General features: G+C 44.0%; 1 protein-coding gene across 2 annotated transcripts in view; it reads left to right on the top strand.

Annotated features, from left to right (window-relative positions):
* The first annotated feature begins 2,900 nt into the window (after positions 1 to 2,900).
* The window catches only part of LOC120927816, a 32,048-nt gene continuing 16,907 nt past the window's right edge, over positions 2,901 to 18,041 (top strand). Inside the window, exon 1 of one of the 2 annotated variants that reach the window (XM_040338736.1) lies at positions 2,901 to 3,100. In XM_040338736.1, the coding sequence (XP_040194670.1) occupies positions 2,977 to 3,100 (124 nt within the window). In that variant the 5' untranslated portion in view covers positions 2,901 to 2,976. The remainder of the gene's footprint in view (positions 3,101 to 18,041) is intronic. The other variant, XM_040338735.1, reaches the window with a different exon arrangement.

The following is an 18,041-nucleotide window of genomic DNA, read 5'->3' as shown; positions in this document are numbered from 1 at the left end:
GTTTACCAAGAGCATCTTCAAAAGACACATAATTAACTGTAGACATTGCTTCCGAAATTTGATTGTTTAAAGCACAGGTGTCAAACACAAGGCCCGCGGGCTGAATCTCCAGGCCATTTCATGTGGTCCTCGCACCTCTCCTGCAGCTTTCGGAGAGCTCCAGCCCTCCTCTGGTCCTCCTCCAGATCCCTACTTTTTGCTTTCAAGCAATGCATCCAACTTCTTCCCAGCAGCAGCATAATGAAAAGGGGGTGCACTGTGATGTAAGGGAGAGTGGGGGACTCAACTTCTGATGGTGGGGTGGCTCTTGACATCTAATGTAAGGGAGGAGATGCACTGGACATCTAATCTTACAGATACAACCGGCCCTTTTGAGGGCAATCATAATGCTGATGCGGCCCACCATGAAATTGAGTTTGACGCCCTTGGTTTACAGAATCACCTGCTTGATATGAAAGACCAATCTAAATTAATTTGTCAAAGGTTAACTCACCAGCTCCTGGATTCACAAGTAAGTTTTCAGCCTGTTGCTGTGGATGGGCACAGACCACAGGAATGCTGTGACCCCGTTGGTCCTCTTGTGCTGTGGGTGCCGCAGTAAATAGGGGCCTGGATGGACCAGAAACCGCTCTGCTGCTAATGCCGGCATCTTCAGGCATCCCTGGTTGCCTAGGAAACTCCTCTTCTGGTCTTCGGCAAGATGGCCGCCGTGACGCGGCTCTGCCTCTGGCTCCTCCTCCCGTGGCATGGCGTCTGCGACCACCCAGCTCTTCCTTCCGCTGACCTACAAGGCGGTGACGGGGAGTGTCTTCTGCACGGGATGCGCCTCCTCTTCGTCGGCCCTTCAGCTATGCCGGAGATGACGTTGTGTTGCTCCCTGCACTCCGGATCTGCTTGCCGAGGGTCTTCCTCCTCTTCCTCTTGCAGTGCCGAGCTGATCTATTCGAACTCTCTGGTCCGCGATCTTCCTACGGCGGTGGCGGCAATATCCCCCTTCCTCTGGAGCTTCTTGACCTGGAGATCTCGGTAGGTCCAGACAGAAGCGGACACAATCTTCACCGCCTTCTGGCCTCAGAAAGCGCCGTTTGCCCAATGAAGATAACTCCTAGAGCACTACGGCTGTGCCTTCTGAGGCGAATGAGCTCCCCTTCATGGAACTCCCTTTTATAGGCAGGCTCGGGGGGGGTTCTGGAATGTTCTGAAATAAAATTCTCATGGCCTAACCCTAGTCTGCCATGTGACCTTACCACAGATTAGTCAATACTAGCCCAGCTTTCTCCCTGCCTGTATAAACCCTGACATGACTCACATGGCCTAACCCCTATAGGCCATGTGACCTCACCTCAGTACACTTGACCTAACAAGGGACCTGTGTGTCTTAATCACACAGGGCGGGAGCGTTGAAACTACCTCCTGTCAAAATCCCATGAGGAAAGGGGGGTTCCTAGAAACCTCTTCCCCTTTGCTTTCATTCTGAGCGCACCAGTTTTATTAAAAAATCTCCCTGTCTGCTTCAATAGAAACACACATTTTCATAGCCCAAGATGCCAAGAAACTCCATTGTTCTTTTCTCTTACCCGCCCCTCCCTTTGCCAAGCTAACAGACTGGCTTTAGGCTGCACTGTCCACTGTAATCTCTTTCCTGTGAAGAAATTAAGTTCCGAGAAGCAGCACTAAGAGAGCAGAAATCAGCCATGTTTAACCACTTCTCTACCGAAGTATAGTCATATGACGGCTGCAAGAACCCTCTGTCCCTCCCGGCCGCCGTCATATGACGTCTTTGGCTTCCCGAGCCTCTTCCCGAGCTTGTGTGCCTGCCGCCTCAGTCGGGAGCCAATGCGCATTGCCTGTCACACCACAGATCCACGTCCTGTCAGGTGAGAGGAGACCGATGCTGTGTTCCCAGTACAGAGGAACACCGATCAGTCTCCACCTATTGTGAGTCCCATCCCCCTACAGTTAGAATCACTCCCTAGACTACACATTTAACTCCTTGATCGCCCCCCTAGTGTTAACCTCTTCCCTGCCAGTGACATTTACCAAGTAATCAGTGCATTTTTATAGCTGCATAAATGTGAATGGTCCCAAAATAGTGTCAAAAGTGTCCGATATGTCTGCCGCAATGTCACCGTCTTGATAAAAATGGCAGATCGCCGCCATTACTAGTAATAAAAAAAAAAAAAAAAAATGACATAAATCTATTCCCTATGTTGTAGGCGCTGAAACATTTGCGCAAACCAATCAATATACGCTTATTGTGATTTTTATTACCAAAAATATGTAGAAAAATACATATCCGCCTAAACTGAGGAAGAAATTGTTATTATTATTATTATTATTTTTTAAATGGGATATTTATTATAGCAAAAAGTAAAAAAATATTGTTTTTTTTTCAAACTCATTGCTCTTTTTTTGTTTATAGCCCAAAAAATAAAAACCGCAGAGGTGATCAAATACCACCAAAAGAAAGCTCTATTTGTGGGGAAAAAAATGTCATATGGGTACAGTGTTGCATGACCGCACAATTGTCATTGAAAATGTTACTTCGCTGAAAGCTGAAAATTGGCCTGGGCAGGAAGGGGGTGAAAATGCCCTGTATTGAGGTGGTCTAAGATGTAAACTGCAAGTGTCCGAGTAAGAATTTTAACAAATAGTTCACTGGGAAATACTTATTTTTATGCTCAATATGTTAGGTTAAAACATTGAGGATTTAATACTACTATAATAATGTAAGTGGGTCAATGGGTAAGTGCACACCAGCAAAATTGGCAGACCTTGATCACAGCAAGTGAATTAGTAAATAAGTAGCAGAAATATGATATACTATAAGCACATCTGGAAGGAAATAATAACCCGCCCTGATCTGGTATTTAACAGCAGTGACTAGTTTCACTTTCATTTATCATTTGCTTTGTCATTTACATGAAGTAAGTGTAGAACATCGGTCTGATTCTCTCACACGTCTCTTCGTTTATCATGGGTCTCAGTAGTGCTGAGAAGGAGGGCTGCCGGCAAATGCTTTTCCTGATGGAAGTGTCTGATTTATTGGCCCTGTACAAGACTGTTAGCAAAACCGAAACACCGGTCCGTGTCAAAGCAGGTAAGACATTCTTTTAGTCACTTGGCTCGGAACAAATCTGGGTTTCTTCGGTTAATAATATATGAAAGACCATCCTTAATATTCAGGGAAAGTATCTAGATTAGAGTCTAATGCTGCGTACACACGATCGTTTTTAGGCATGAAAAAAAACGTTGTTTTTCAGCATGTCCAAAAAACTGTTTTTCCAACTTCATCATTAAAAACGATGTTGCCCACACACCATAGTTTTTGAAAAATGATGAACGAAGCGCGGTGACGTACACCACGTACGACGGCACTCTAAAGGGGAAGTTCTATTCGCCTTTGGGCTGCTTTTAGCTGATTCCTTGTTAGTAAAAGACAATTCACGCTTTTTTGTCTGTTGCAGCGTGATGAATGTGCTTACTTCATTATGAATGGTAGTTTTACCTGAACGAGCGCTCTTGTCTCCTAACTTGCTTCTGGGCATGTGCGAGTTTAAAATGTAGTTTTTGCCCACACACGATCATTTTTAACAACACGAAAAACAACATTTTAAAAAACGACGTGAAAAAATGCAGCATGTTCGAATTTTTTTTTGTCGTTTTTCGGAAGCCGAAAAACGATGTGAAGCCCACACATGATCATTTTAAATGATGTTTTTAAAAACGTCATTTTTTTTTTATGCCGAAAAACGTGTGTACGTGGCATTAGACAAAGTTGTTGGTACCAGACCCGGACTGGCCATAGGGCATACCGGGCGTTTGCCCGGTGGGCCGCGGCCTGCCGCGGGCCACCGGGCCCCATGGTCTTGTGTGGCCAAGGCTCCTTGAGCCCCTGCCGCTCGCCCGGCCTCTCCGAGGCTTGCTGGCCGGCCGCCATTACAGTTCGGCCGTCAGACTGGAGGGCGGAGACTACAGGTCACGTTACCTGTGACCATGAAGAGGGAGGGGATCTACATGAGACGCAGCCGCCGGTGTTCAAGTGAGTGTCTGTATGCGTGCGCCTGGATAGGAAAAGCCGCTGCAGACACAGTAGAAGAATCCATGCCTTTATTTTTCTCCCACAGCCTCTGAATGCCAGCTTCTCACTCTCTCCCTTCCGTGGGCATTCAGAGGTTGTAGGAGAAAAATAAAGAGATGGATTCTTCTGTGTGTGCAGCTGCTTCTTATATCCAGCCTCTTTCTACTGCCCCCTGCTCTCAGGCTCTCCCACTGCACTCCAGCCCCCCAAGTGATCTCCAGCTCCTGTACACTCCGCCCCCCCCAGTCCCCAGAGATCTCCAGCCCCTCCCAGTGTGCTCATCAGCCCCCCTGTACTTTCCAGTGCCCAGTGCTCTCCAGCCTCCTCCCTGTGCTCTCAGGCCCCCCCAGTGCTCATCAGCCCCCCTGTACTCTCCCCCCAGTGCTCTCCAGCCCCCCCAGTGCTCATCAGCCCCCCTGTACTCTGTCCTCCAGTGCTCATCAGCCCCCCTGTATTCTCTGGCCCCCCAGTGCTCTCCAGCCCCCCCCCCCAAGTGCTTTCAGGCCCCCCCAGTGCTCTCCAGCCCTCCGTACTCTCCAGCCCCCCCAGTGCTCTCCAGCCCTCCCCTGTGCTCTCCAGCCCCCCTGTGTTCATCAACCCCTGTACTCTCCGCCCCCCAGTGCTCATCAGGCCCCCCTGTACTCTCCAGCCCCCAGTGCTCATGAGCCCCCTGTACTCTCTGCTCCCCCCAGTGCTCTCCAGCCTCCCCCCAGTGCTCTCAGGCCCCCCCAGTGCTCTTCAGCCCTCCCCCTGTGTTTTCCAGCCCTCTATGCTCTCCAGCCCCTCCCAGTGCTCTCAGCCCCCCCTGTGCTCATCAACCCCTGTACTCTCTGGCCCCCCTAATGCTCTGGAGCCTCTCCCAGTGCTCTCAGGCCCCCCAGTGCTCATCAGCACCCCTGTACTCTCTGACCCCCAGTGCTCTCCAGCCCCCCCCCCCCAGTGCTCTCCATACTCTCCAGCCCCCCCAGTGCTCTCCAGCTCTCCGTGCTCTTCAGCCCCTCCCAGTGCTCTCAGGCCCCCCTGTGCTCATCAGCTCCCTTTTACTCTCCGGCCCCCCAGTACTCTCCAGCCCCTCCCAGTGCTCTCCGGCCGCTCCTGTGCTCTCCGCCCCCCAGTGCTCTTAAGCCCCCAATGCTCTCCAGCCCCCCTGTGCTGTTCACCTTCCATGTTCTCGGCCCCTGCTTGTGCTCTCCATCCCCCCCATGGTCCCCGCCCCCTCTGTGCTCTTCGCCTCCTGTGTTCTCTGCCCCTGCTTGTACTCTCCAGCACCCTTGTGCTCTCCGGCTCCCCCTAGTGCTCTCCACCCCCCATGCTCTTCACCCCCTGTGCTCTCTGGCCCCCTTAGTGCTCTCCACACTCCCCCGTGTTCTCCATCCCCCCACATTCTTCGCCCCCCTTCCCATGCTCTCCGTGCCTCCCGGTAAATTAGCCATGGGCTGCTCAGTCTAAAATGCCCGGGCCTAATTTTTGTCCCAGTCCGGGCCTGGTTGGTACCCTTAGGCTGCATTCACACCTAGGCGACAAAACGCCTGAAGCGCGACGCTACAATACGCTGGAGGGGAGAAATAACATGATTCTCTATGGAGATGGTTCACATCTCCACGCCGAACGCCGAAACGCCTGAAGCTCAAACAAGTCCCAAACCCTTTTTTGTCGTGGCATATCGGGCGGCTTCGGCGTTCTCCATACCCGACAATGACCTATACAAAACCGCGGTTAAAAACACTGCGTTTTGTCGTGGCAAATCACGGTAAAAAACGCAGCAATTTGTCGCGCAAATCAAGGTAAAAAACGCCGCAAATCGCCTACGCCTAGGTGTGAATGCAGCCTTAGAGGTGACTGATTCAATGTTTAATTGCTACTGAAAAATGGTGAAATCAAAAGTAATTGTTGTATTTATACCTGCATGTCTTTTTGTAAAGCAAAGGGAGTGTGAAAAAGAGAGAAATGATGGCTTATCATGCAAATATATTTTAAAAATGGACAGTTGTTGACAATCCTAGAAATGATTTTAAATTGGATCATAGTAATATTACTGTTTTCTGTAATTAGTATCACACATATTCAATCTTGTAATCAGTCAGTAAGACTTTTTAATTGGAGAAAGGTAGCCACTGTGTTTGGTATTATCATGTGCATCGTACAGAGAAAGCAAAGAGTTGTCTAAGAAGATCAGAAATAAATTTATAGACCAGCATGTCAAAGATAACCCTACATTAATACCTACGGTATATGCTTTTTGGTGCGTTTTGCAATTTGCAGAACCATTCAACATGGTTTCCTGTGGTACACGTTCTCACCTATGTGTTTTTCAGCTGTTCTGAAGGGTCAGGGACTTTTTGTCAAACAGCAAATTGCGTTTTATAATAGACTTCAAAGGAGCCACACCAGAAATGCAAGAGTTGCATTTGTGATGCTTTTCGTGGGTTTTTCCCCTTTAAAAACACTGTATATAGCTGGTTGCTAAGGAGCGGGCCGGGAAGCCGTCCATCATGTCCTTAACAACCGATGAGCCATCTGACAGCTGAATGTAAAAAAAAGAATAGTCAGGGAATAAAATTGTGAAAAAACAGCTTGGGTCCCCCCCCCCAGATCCATACCAGGCCTTTCAGGTCTGGTATGGATTTGAAGGGGAACCCCACACCACAATAAAAAAAATGGCATGGGGTACCCCTTAATTCATACCAGACCTTTATACGAGCTCCTGAACCATACCAGGCTCCACACTCATCAAAAGCTAATCAGCGACTGCCCGCTCCTTCGTCTGACAGTTCTTAAATTGGTTAAGGGCGGGGCCACCCGGGTGACATCACAAGCGTGGGCAAAGCAAAGCCCCTTCTGACCCAAAGCCCCCAGCAGGGCATGTGGCCTGGTATGGTTCAGGAGGGGGGGTGCTCGCTTGTCCCCTCCTTTCTTGACCTGCTGGGCTGCATGCTCGGATAGGGGTCTGGTATGGATTTGGGGGGACCCCAAGCTCTTTTATTTTTGATTTTGCATGGGTTTCCCCTCCAAATCCATACCAGACCTGAAGGGCCTGGTATGGATCTGGGGGGGACCCCACAACGTTTTATTTTACAATTTTTTTTGTCAGCAATTTTGTTTTTGTTTTTTACATTCAGCTGTCAGTGGGAACAGCTCATGACTCATCGGTTGTTAAGGACGCAGCTTCCCGGCCTGCTCCTTAGTGACCAGCTTTATACAGTGTTTTTAACCACTTCAGCCCCAGAAGAATTTACCCCCCTGCTGACCAGAGCACTTTTTGCAATTCGGCACTGCATCATTTTAACTGACAATTGCGTGGTCGTGCGACGTTGCACCCAATCAAAATTGACGTTCTTTTTTTCCCACAAATAGAACTTTCTTTTGGTGGTATTTGATCACCTCTGCAGTTTTTATTTTTTGCACTATAAACAAAAAAACGAGTGACAATTTTGAAAAAAAAGCAATATTTTTTACTTTTTGCTATAATAAATATCCCCCCCAAAATATATATATATATATATATATATATATATATATATATATATATATATATATATATATATATATATATATATAAATTCCCTCAGTTTAGGCTGATACGTATTCTACATATTTTTAGTAAAATAAATCGCAATATGCCTTTATTGTTTGGTCTGCACAAAAGTTATAGCGTCTACAAAATAGGGGATAGTTTTATGGCATTTTTATTAATATTTTTTTTTTACTAGTAATGGTGGCGATCAGAGATTTTTATTGTGACTGCCACATTATGGCAGACACATCGGACACTTTTGATGCCATTTTGGGACCATTGTCATTTATACAACGATCAGTGCTATAAAAATTCACTGATTACTGTAAAAATGACACTGGCAGTGAAGGGGTTAACCAGTAGGGGCACTGAAGGGGTTAAGTGTGTCCTAGGGATGTGTTCTAACTGTAGGGGGGATGGGAGCGTTGATCAGTGTCCTTGTCACTAGGCAGAACGGGGAAATGCTTGTTTACATTAGCATTTCCCCGTTATTTCTCTCCGTGAGACGATCGTGGGACTCCCCACGCTCACACTCATGGAGTTCGCGGCATGCGCGCACCCACAATGTCGCATCTTAAAGGGCAACATATATATACGTTGATCTGCCCAGCCGTGACTTTTTGCCGACGTATATCGGCGTGAGCCAGTCAGCAAGTGGTTAATCCATGTCAGACCCTTATCCAAGCTCCTGAACCATACCAGGCTCTACACTTGTCAAAAGCTAATCAGCTAACTCTTCTGTTTTTTTGGCAGAAATTTTTTTTTTTACATTCAGCTGTCAGTGGGGAACTGCTGATGACTCATTGGTTGTTAAGGACGCGACAGCTGGCTTCCAGGCCTGCTCCTCAGTGACCAGCTATATACAGTGTTTTTAAAGAAAAATACACAAAATGCATGGAAAGTGCATGTTAAAACTTGTGAAAAATGTGGGTTTAAAAACGCAAAATGCATCAACTGCATGAACCTAGACTAAAAGCAATGACACCATCTCCAAGCAGCAGGATGTTCATGTGACTATAATTTCAATCTCCTTGGATGTCTTGCAAAATGAAACCAGTCCTAGATTGCACAGAAGATTAGTGTAGGTAGACAAAAAGCCAGGGAAAACCTCCAAATAACGAGCTGAACTTCAAGGTCAATTTAGATCAGTTTCCATGACACCAAACTATAAAATAAAATAAATTCAGTATGTTTAAATATAAGAAGAACATACCTATTTCTTTCTTCCTTTGTTTCATTACTCAAATGCATGCTTTTTTCTGTTTTTCTCAGACTTCTTCTTCTCAGGTGGCTACATTTGTTCTCCATGCCACCTTTTCCTGTTCACCTCTGAGATGGACTACTGCATTCAGACACATTCAAGTTTTTTAGGAATTGCAGTACGCATAGAACGTATCATGTGGGTAGAAATAATGGCACTTCTCGCGCTATACTACTTGAGGTAGGATACATCAGTGGAGGATAGAGAGCAAGGACAAAAAAGAAGCCTAAAAGAAATAATAAGACTTCAAGTGTATTCTAAATGTCTCACTGATGGAGGCTAATATCAAGGTTATAACCAGGTGGTATTTAACCCCCTCTAAACTTGCATCTATATACCCTATAGCTGATCCGACCTGTTTCAGGGGATGACAACTTTTAGGGTCAATGACTCATATCTGGTGGGAATGTCCTAGAATCAGCCCCTTTGGGGGCAAAATCTTCTCTATGATTTCCAAGGTCAATGGTTGCCAGGTTTCTAGGTCTCTTTCAATAGCTCTCCTAAATGCTCACATACTTCAAATACCAAAAATTACACACAAACTAATCCATTTTATTTTTACAGGAGCCAGGCTTACAATTGCCAAAGCGTGGAAGAAACCTAAAAACCTAAACCTTCTTTCTTGGAAGCCCCAAAAAAATATATCTTGGATAATGACTCAAGAAAAGCTAGCTAGTATTCTAACTGATACTGTTCCGAAATTCAAAAACCTTTTGGAACCTTGGGCTAGATATGTAGGAATCTTTCTTAACCAGGGTGTTCCTTCGGTTCCTACATAACTCTAAGTTAGGCATGTTTCCCATCAAACCCCCATACCCCCACCCCCTTCCTATCCCTTCTTTCCTTTTTCTCTCATACTTTTCCCCTCTTCTTTTTATTTTTTTCCTCCTATAGGGATTTCTGGTGATGTTCTGAGGGAGACCTATCCCCCCCCCTTTTTTTTTACTTTTTTGATTATACATAGAAATGATAGATAAAATATCCTCTTTCATAGATAATAAGGCCGATCTCTTTTAGCCTGGCTATTCCTGGGATCTTTAGGTAAAAGTATGGTGAGATGTTTCCTCCCCTGCTGTAGTTAGTTCCCAATAAGGGGCACCAGGAGGACAGAAATGTCTTTGTTTATCAGTTGGCCTGAAATTCTTCATAGTAATTATTTAACATTCTAAAACCACATCTATCATTTTAATGATATGTCTTTATTTATCTACAAAATAGTAGTATTTATTCTAAGAGGTCATCTACCAGATTTTATTCATAACGAGATGTACCGTAATGTACTAAATTGTAATATTTATGTAGCACTACCCCCGAAGGAGCTGCTGGTTTGTTTTGGGTCTACGCTGTGGCTACCAACCCCTGAAATTGGCTCAAACCCTCCCTTGGCACCACTGGTATAATGGGAATTGTGAACCCCAATGACTTCTTGGAGTACACAATATCTTGTCACACCACAGTAAACTAGGTAAATTAATGATTACCTTGAGTTGTATCGGTCCACAGTATGATAGATAGACTGGACACAAATTTCAGCTTAACCAATGTAACTCTTTACTTGATAAGATAAAGAAAAAGGAACACAGGTAAAACATTAAAATACTTCTTGCAGAGCCCTGCAAAAGTCAGAAACAGTGATAACAAATAAATACACGTTGAATTATAACGACTATGCAGACCTGTGTAAGCACGCAGCAAGGGGATTCCCTCAATAAGGCGTCCACACTGAAGCACCTCCTTTCCAAGCCTCACCCAGCTCTCAATATTAACAATACTACACAGTGTAATGGAACCAATTACTCAATTAAAAAGTATGAAGATAGACATTAACAGTCTGCAATAACTAAATAGGCAGTCTTTAGGTAACACACCTAATGTGGTTTGGTTGATCAGACCAAACCTTAGTTCAAATTATCCCAAAAGTCGGTGCACTGATGCGTCGGCATGCGGTGTTGCGCAAGGGGTAATTTTTAATCCAATAGGGAAACAAGTGAAATGGGTGGAAGAGACCCGAATGGTCAAATTGCAATGGCTAATGTGGGCGATCCACCTTCCAACAACACAGTCAATAGGTCTTGGGCAGGTGCCCATCTCACTCAACCAGTTCAGGCCTTGTCCTTCCGAAACACTCCCTCCACGATCTCCGGTCACAATCTTTCAGGATGAACAGGTCTCGAACAGGTCACTACTGCACTGGAACACCGTCCGATCACTCCGTCAGAGGTTCTGTCTCTTTTCCTCAATGGCGCTCTGCCCGGGCATATGTAGGCCTCAACCCCGGCCTAGACTTCTGTGGAGACACCACGCACAGGTGTCCTCCTGGGTTGAAGAAGCGGGCCGGAGAGAGCGCGCCAAGAACGCCCTCCTCTTTAAATTTCCTCCCCCATCAGGCTGCGTGGGAAGCAAAGCATTCCGGGGTTGTACAGTTGCACTCTGGGTGTTGTAGTTTATAAATAACCCAGGGCAATGGAGTCTCTTTTCTCCCTGTACTCAATTTCCCAACATTCTCTGCGGCAAGGACAAGAAGTAAACAGCAGGTTACTATATCACAACTCGGCCACCGGAGGGAGCTGAGATCCTTTTTGATCAGCAGATGGTAGTTTCTCATATCACATAAAGGGTGATATCCCGCTACATTTATTTTCTGGAAATAAAATATTTTGAAAGAAAAAAAATTATAAGAGACCTTGTAAACAGAAAAAAAAACTGAGCCATAGTATACTTGATATTTTAGAAAGATTGAGTCTAGCGTCTTTTTAAGTGAAAGTGGGCTCAAAGAAAGAAGACTCAGGAGGACTCCACTGTTGAAGAAAAAACATAAAAAAGCCAGACTGAAATTTGCTAAAGTGGATATTGACAAGCTACACTGATTCTGGGAGAATGTCCTTCGGGCTGGTATGTCAAAAGTTGAGCTTTTGGACAAGTCCTATCAGCTATGTGTTCACAGACAAAAAGGGAGGCTTTCAAAGCAAAGAACATCGTAACTACTGTGAAACATAGGCCCAGTTATGTTTTAGGGCTGCTTTGCTGCGTTTGGCAGGGGGTGGCCTAAGGCTGGGTTCACACTACTACACTACTTTCATCCTACTTTGCTCTGCTACATTGGTCCTACATTTATCCTACATTGGTCCTACATCCATCCTACTTTCATGAACAGGATACTACTTTGGTCCGACTTCAATGATATTCAATGGGCCTGAAGTAGGATCAATGTAGGACCAAAAGTAGTACAGGGAGCATTTTCAAAGTCGGACCGACTTGTGTAGGACGCTACAAGACGCTCTCATAGGGAAACATTGAACACAGAGCAAAGTAGGATAAAAGTAGTGTAGTAGTGTGAACCCAGCCTTAATCTGTGCTAGACACATCTCATCTCAAATTTCAAGACTATCAAGCAAATCTGTAATGATACCTACTGCCCAGTGTCAGAAACTCTGACCCAGTCATATATCATGGGTCTTCAAACAGGACAATGATCTAAAACGCACAGCGAAAAGCACCCAAGGACAACTAAGAACCAAACATTGGACTATTATGAAGTGGTCATCTATGAGCCCTGACCTGTATTCTATTGAACCATGGAACTTTATGGAAAGGGCTGAAACATGCCATCTAGAAAAGACATTCTTCAAACTGAGGCAGCTCGAGTAGTTTAGTCAAGAGTGGGATAACTATGTCAACTCCCTGCTAGCAGGTGCAGGGGTCTCACTGAAAGCTATAGAAATCAATTTCCTCTAATGCCACGTGCACACGAGCGAAAATTCTGACACAAAAAACGTGGATTTTTTTCTGACGGAACGCTGGCTAAATTTGTGTTGCATATACACAGTCACACAGATGTTGCCGGAAATTCCGACCGTCAAGAACGCGATGACGTACAACACGTACGACGAGCCGAGAAAAAAAGGAATACAATAGCAAGTGTGGCTCTTCTGCTTGATTCAGAGCATGCATGTTTTTTTGTCCATCAGAATTGCATACAGATGATTGGAATTTCCGACAAGAACTTTTTCCGTCTGAAAATTTGAGAACCTCAAATTTTTGTTGACAGAAATTCCAACAGAAAAAGTCTGATGGAGCCTACACACAGTCGGAATTTACGACCAAAATCTTACATCAAACTTTTCTTGTTGGAAATTCCAACCGTGTGTATGGGGCATTAGGGGTTGTGTAATGAAATATTGGGTTAAGAGAACCCTAATGCCGCGTACACACGGTCGGAAATTCCGAAAAGAAAAGCTTGATGTGAGCTTTTGGTCAGAAATTCTGACCGCGTGTAGGCTCCATCGAACTTTTTTCTGTCGGAATTTCCTCCAACAAAAATTTGAGAGCTAGTTCTCAAATTTTCAGACGGAAAAAGTTCTTGTCGGAAATTCTGATCGTCTGTATGCAATTCCGATGGACAAAAAACCACGCACGCTCTAAGTCAAGCAGAAGAGCCACACTGGCTATTAAACTTCAGTTTTTTCAGCTTGTCGTACATTACTGTGTTCTTGATGGTTGGAATTTCCAACAAGATTTGTGTGACTGTGTGTATGCAACACAAGTTTGAGCCAACTTTCCGTCGGAAAAAAATCCACGGATTTCTTGTCGGAATTTCCGCTCGTGAGTACGGGGCATTATGTTTGTCCATTATATGTGTTGTATTATTTAGAATATTCTGCTGAATATACAACTAAAATCAAAAGAAAAGTTATGCCGTGTACACACGGTCGGACTTTCCAACGGGAAAACCTCCGTTGGAATTTCCGTTGGAAAAATAGAGAACCCTTCTCTCTATTAAAGTCCGTCAGGAATCCCAACCGTGTGTACGGGGCATTACTGAATATGGAAAAAAACAATGATGGTGCCACTTGCTTTGGTAAGTTACAAGTTTTGTGTGGGTTCAAGATTTGCCCATTGAAATATTTGTTGCAGGAAATATCCTGTACCAGTAAATGTCTCATTATTTGCGTGTTAAGGTATATTTCTGAATTGAAATCTGATTTCCAGGTATAAATTAAAAATAATAATAATAGTGCAGCGCAAATAAAGTCCTTGACTGAAGAAATCAGGAATAGAGATGACACCCAGTGAGATAGCAAAATCTTCGGCAAATGTGATGATAACCTCCACCAGTATAAGAAGTGCCTCCTTACCAGATGAGTTGGACCTAATGTTTTCACAAGTGGTCAAAGACAGCTTGTTCTCACCATAGGGAAGATGGTGCAGTGGAGTGCAATGCAACAGTGAATGGTAGGTCCAATGCGGAATAAAAAATAAAAACATGTTCTAAGTGTAGACTGTATTTATTCCAGGGAAAGGTAAAAAACAGCGCTTCACCATACTACAGTCAATCTGGTTATGTCCACAGACAATCAGCCAGAAAACACCCAGCCAGTAGGCGATTAGCAATGTAAATTAAAATGAATAAAAACTCAGAGCAACAGTCCCGAGCGGCAGCAGAAAGGATGCGGGTGACGTCACAGGAAAACTCCTCCCCTGTACGCACGTTACGTCCGGATTGGACTTCGTCAGCGGTGGGTGGAGCTAGTACATCACCCAGCGTCTATAAATACCAGCCAGGTAACCAAGGAGAGCGTCATGGTAGTTCGGCCGGCCCCCAACGGAAGCACGGGCGAAACCACACACCCCATTGTCTTTCATGTGTCCTTTCTGAGAGCGTCCTGCCGCACAGATGTAGTTCCCAGGAGGGGGCGAGCACGTCACTGACCACCGCAGTAAAGCCTCCCTTCACGGTGGTGAGTAACAAGCAGGAAGTGAACAGAACAGAGAAGAAATGGAGCAACTTCACAGCAAAAACGAACAATGAGGAAGTGAAAAGAGGAATGTCTGCAGGTAAAGGATGCTCATTTTGAAAAAAAATGTTTTCCTTTACAACCCCTTTAATGAATACAAAGAGTTATCTGATTGGATGACGTGGAGGTTGTGACATCACTGTCTCTCCTCTCCACCTTATCTATTCAGAGAATGATTTTCAACACAGGACCCATAAGTTAATATAGAGCACAGTGGTAATGGTACCTACTACAGTGATTTTCAGCTTTGAGGGTGATGGGCCAGGTATGCAAAAATACCCATATCTGGAATTCAGCTTTATGTTCCCAGAGAGTTTGGCAGTGTTTATCATGTTTGCATCTTTAAATAAAGTATTACCTGAAGATTCTGCTGTTAAGGTCATTTCTCGGGCACTTCCTCTCATAGGGTGACAATGTTCTGTTACATCCAATGGAGACTACAAATAGTAGTTGTCACTTAGGCATCCTGCCAATAACACACTTCCTGTCCTAGAGTGACAATGGTTGCTTAAGCTGGCAATACTGTATATTATACAATTTTATTGTTCATTTTCCTTTAGATTTACCTTCAACTATGTAGTACAAGGGCCTGCCTGATTGCATTAAAATTTTAAGTGTTTAGGGTTGACCTCATATTATGTGGTTTTGGTAAATCTAAAGGAAGATTGTGCAAGAAAATTGTATAATGTACGGCCATACTTACTGTAATTTATTTATGGCCACAAAGTCCACAAAGGAGAACTGGGCAGGGTTGCCAACGATGTTAAAGCTGTGCTAACCACTTATCTTCTGGGCACTTTTACTCCCTTCCTGCCCAGGCCAATTTTCAGATTTCAACACTGTCACACTTTGAATGACAATTGCGCGGTCATGCAACACTGTACCCATATAACATTTTTATAATTTTTTTCACACAAATAGATTTTTTATTTGGTTGTATTTAACCACTTTTTTTTTTTTTTGCTAAACAAACAATTTAAAAATAAACAGTTTTTCTTAGTGTGTTATAAAATTTTGCAAACGAGGCTGAGGCTGCACTGATAGGCACTAATAATAATAATACTAATAGGCAGCACTGATAGGCGCCACTGATGGACACTAATAGGCAGCACTGAAGGGCACTGATAGGCGGTACTGATGAGGAGGCACTGATATGCGGCATTGATGGGCACTGATATGCGACACTGAAGGGCACTGATAGGCAGTACTGATGAGCACCGTTGGGGCTGCACTGATCATTAGGACACCGATGACCACAGGAGGACACATCATAGGACGCCCTCCCACAACTGGCCTACCACGCTGTAGTCATCATTTTGCTATAGCAAGATCTTCAAGTGGTTAAACCGAAAATCTAAATAGAGGAGGAGGATTGGGGCTGCTCTGTGCAAAACCACTGCACAGAGCATGTAAGTATCAGGGATGTGCGGTGAGGTCAGTGGCTGGTGAGGCACTGGCTAGTATCAGAGCCAGAAACACACAGGTTACACACGCTCCAAACGTTAGAGCGAAAACAATAATTCTAGCGCTTGACCTCCTCTGTAACTCTAAACATGTAACCTGTAAACATTTTAAAGTGTTGCCTATGGAGATTTTTAAGTACTAAAGTTTGGCGTCATTCCAAGTATGCACAATTTTAAAGAATGACATGTTAGGTATCTATTCACTTGGCGTAACATCATCTTTCATAGCATACAAAAAAATAGGGCTAACTTTAGTGGGTTTTTTTTTTATTCATGAATGTTTCTTTCAAAAAAAAGTGTTTGAAAAATTGCTGCGCAAATACAGTGTAACATAAAAAGTTGCAACAACCACCATTTTATTTCCTAGGGTGTCTTCTAAAATAATATATATATATAATGTTTGGGGGTTCTGAGTAATTTTCGAGCAAAAAGATTATGATTTTTACATGTAGGAGAGAATAAAGAAAACTAGGATTGGGACTTTAAATGAGGCATATGAAAAACATATGCCTCTATCCCTGTTGGTTAAAAGAGGGGAGTTTTTGGAACTTTGAATGAGATGCGTTTTCAAGCAATCAGTAAGTATAAATAAAGTTGTATATGTAATAACCAGGCTCGCACTTACCACCCAAACAGCAGGCCAAATTTAACTGTGTACATTAAAAACAGAGCATTGGTTGCAACCAATTCTCTGTTTTTAATGTACACAGTTAGACATATATATTATAATATAATATAATAATATATATATTATTTTTTAAGGTACTTTACTATATTTTCAAAAACTGTACTCAAGCAGGTGGCTTAATGGACAAATTGCTGAAATTTGAAGTTATAACTTCCAACCAGTAATTCCACAGTAAATAGATAAATTATAAATCTTATAACATATATCATAATAATATGTGATTTAGCTTGTACCTTTTTAGCAGCAGGTTCTCATTCTCCCTCTTAAAGTGTTTGTTAACCCCCCAAAAAAAAAAAATAAGAAAAAAAAATATATATATTTTTAAAGCACATCGTCCCGACAAGCTTGCACGCAGAAGCGAACGCATAAGTGAACTTGTAAATACCAAATCTCAGAAAGTGGCTTGGTCCTTAAGCGGTTAAACTGGCCACTCTGTATTAAGCTTCTTAGATTTAAACCATAGATGATAGGAGCCCAGTTGTGGGGTAGGACTTCAGCTACCTACCCCCCAAATATATTGGGTCTCTGTAACCCTAGGTCAGCGAGCTACGACCCTCGAAGTCTATTGTTTTTTGTTTTTTTTATGTTTATGGCTCTGCCTTACCTGCCTTCCCTGACTGCACATCCTGGTAAGTATGACATGTTTCTTATTTTTTTTTTAAACATAAGCCTGTAGTTTTACTTTAAATTGGAAGTCCAGTCACATTTTAGCTAAGGCTAAATTTACTCCCACCCCCATTCTTAGCTAGAAAGATGTCTCTACTTATACTTACTCTATACTCTACCTATTTTGAGGTGGCTCAGGTCCAGTCACATGATCAGATCACACACCTTCCGTTGTTGCTGCCTCTCTTCTACACTGAAGTCAGCACTGGAACCCAATCATCTGACCAGACCAGAGCGGCTTCAGAATGGGTAAGTATAAGCATCTTGTCTTTCACAGGGTAGTTAGAATAGGCTTAGAATGTGGGTGGGATCAGGTTTAGGCTTATCTTTGACTGGAATTCCACTTTAACCTCTTCCTGCCAGCTGTACGCATACAGTATTTGCTGTCTTTTGGGTGGGCTATAACGTGGATGGGCTTTGGGTGGGCTATAACGCGGGGCAGCTGCTATATGCATCCCTATGTAAACAATTTACTATGCTGAGAGCACGTTCCCAGCACAGTATCCGGCAGATACCGGAAAGCTCCCAATGCATACTTGCGATCGGGAGCTTTCCAATCATATGGCCGATGTG

The sequence above is a fragment of the Rana temporaria genome, chromosome 2 (genome assembly GCF_905171775.1).
Source record: "Rana temporaria chromosome 2, aRanTem1.1, whole genome shotgun sequence".
NCBI lineage: Eukaryota > Metazoa > Chordata > Amphibia > Anura > Ranidae > Rana > Rana temporaria.
Note: the sequence above shows the minus strand (reverse complement) of the source record. Positions and strands in the feature narration are given on the sequence as shown.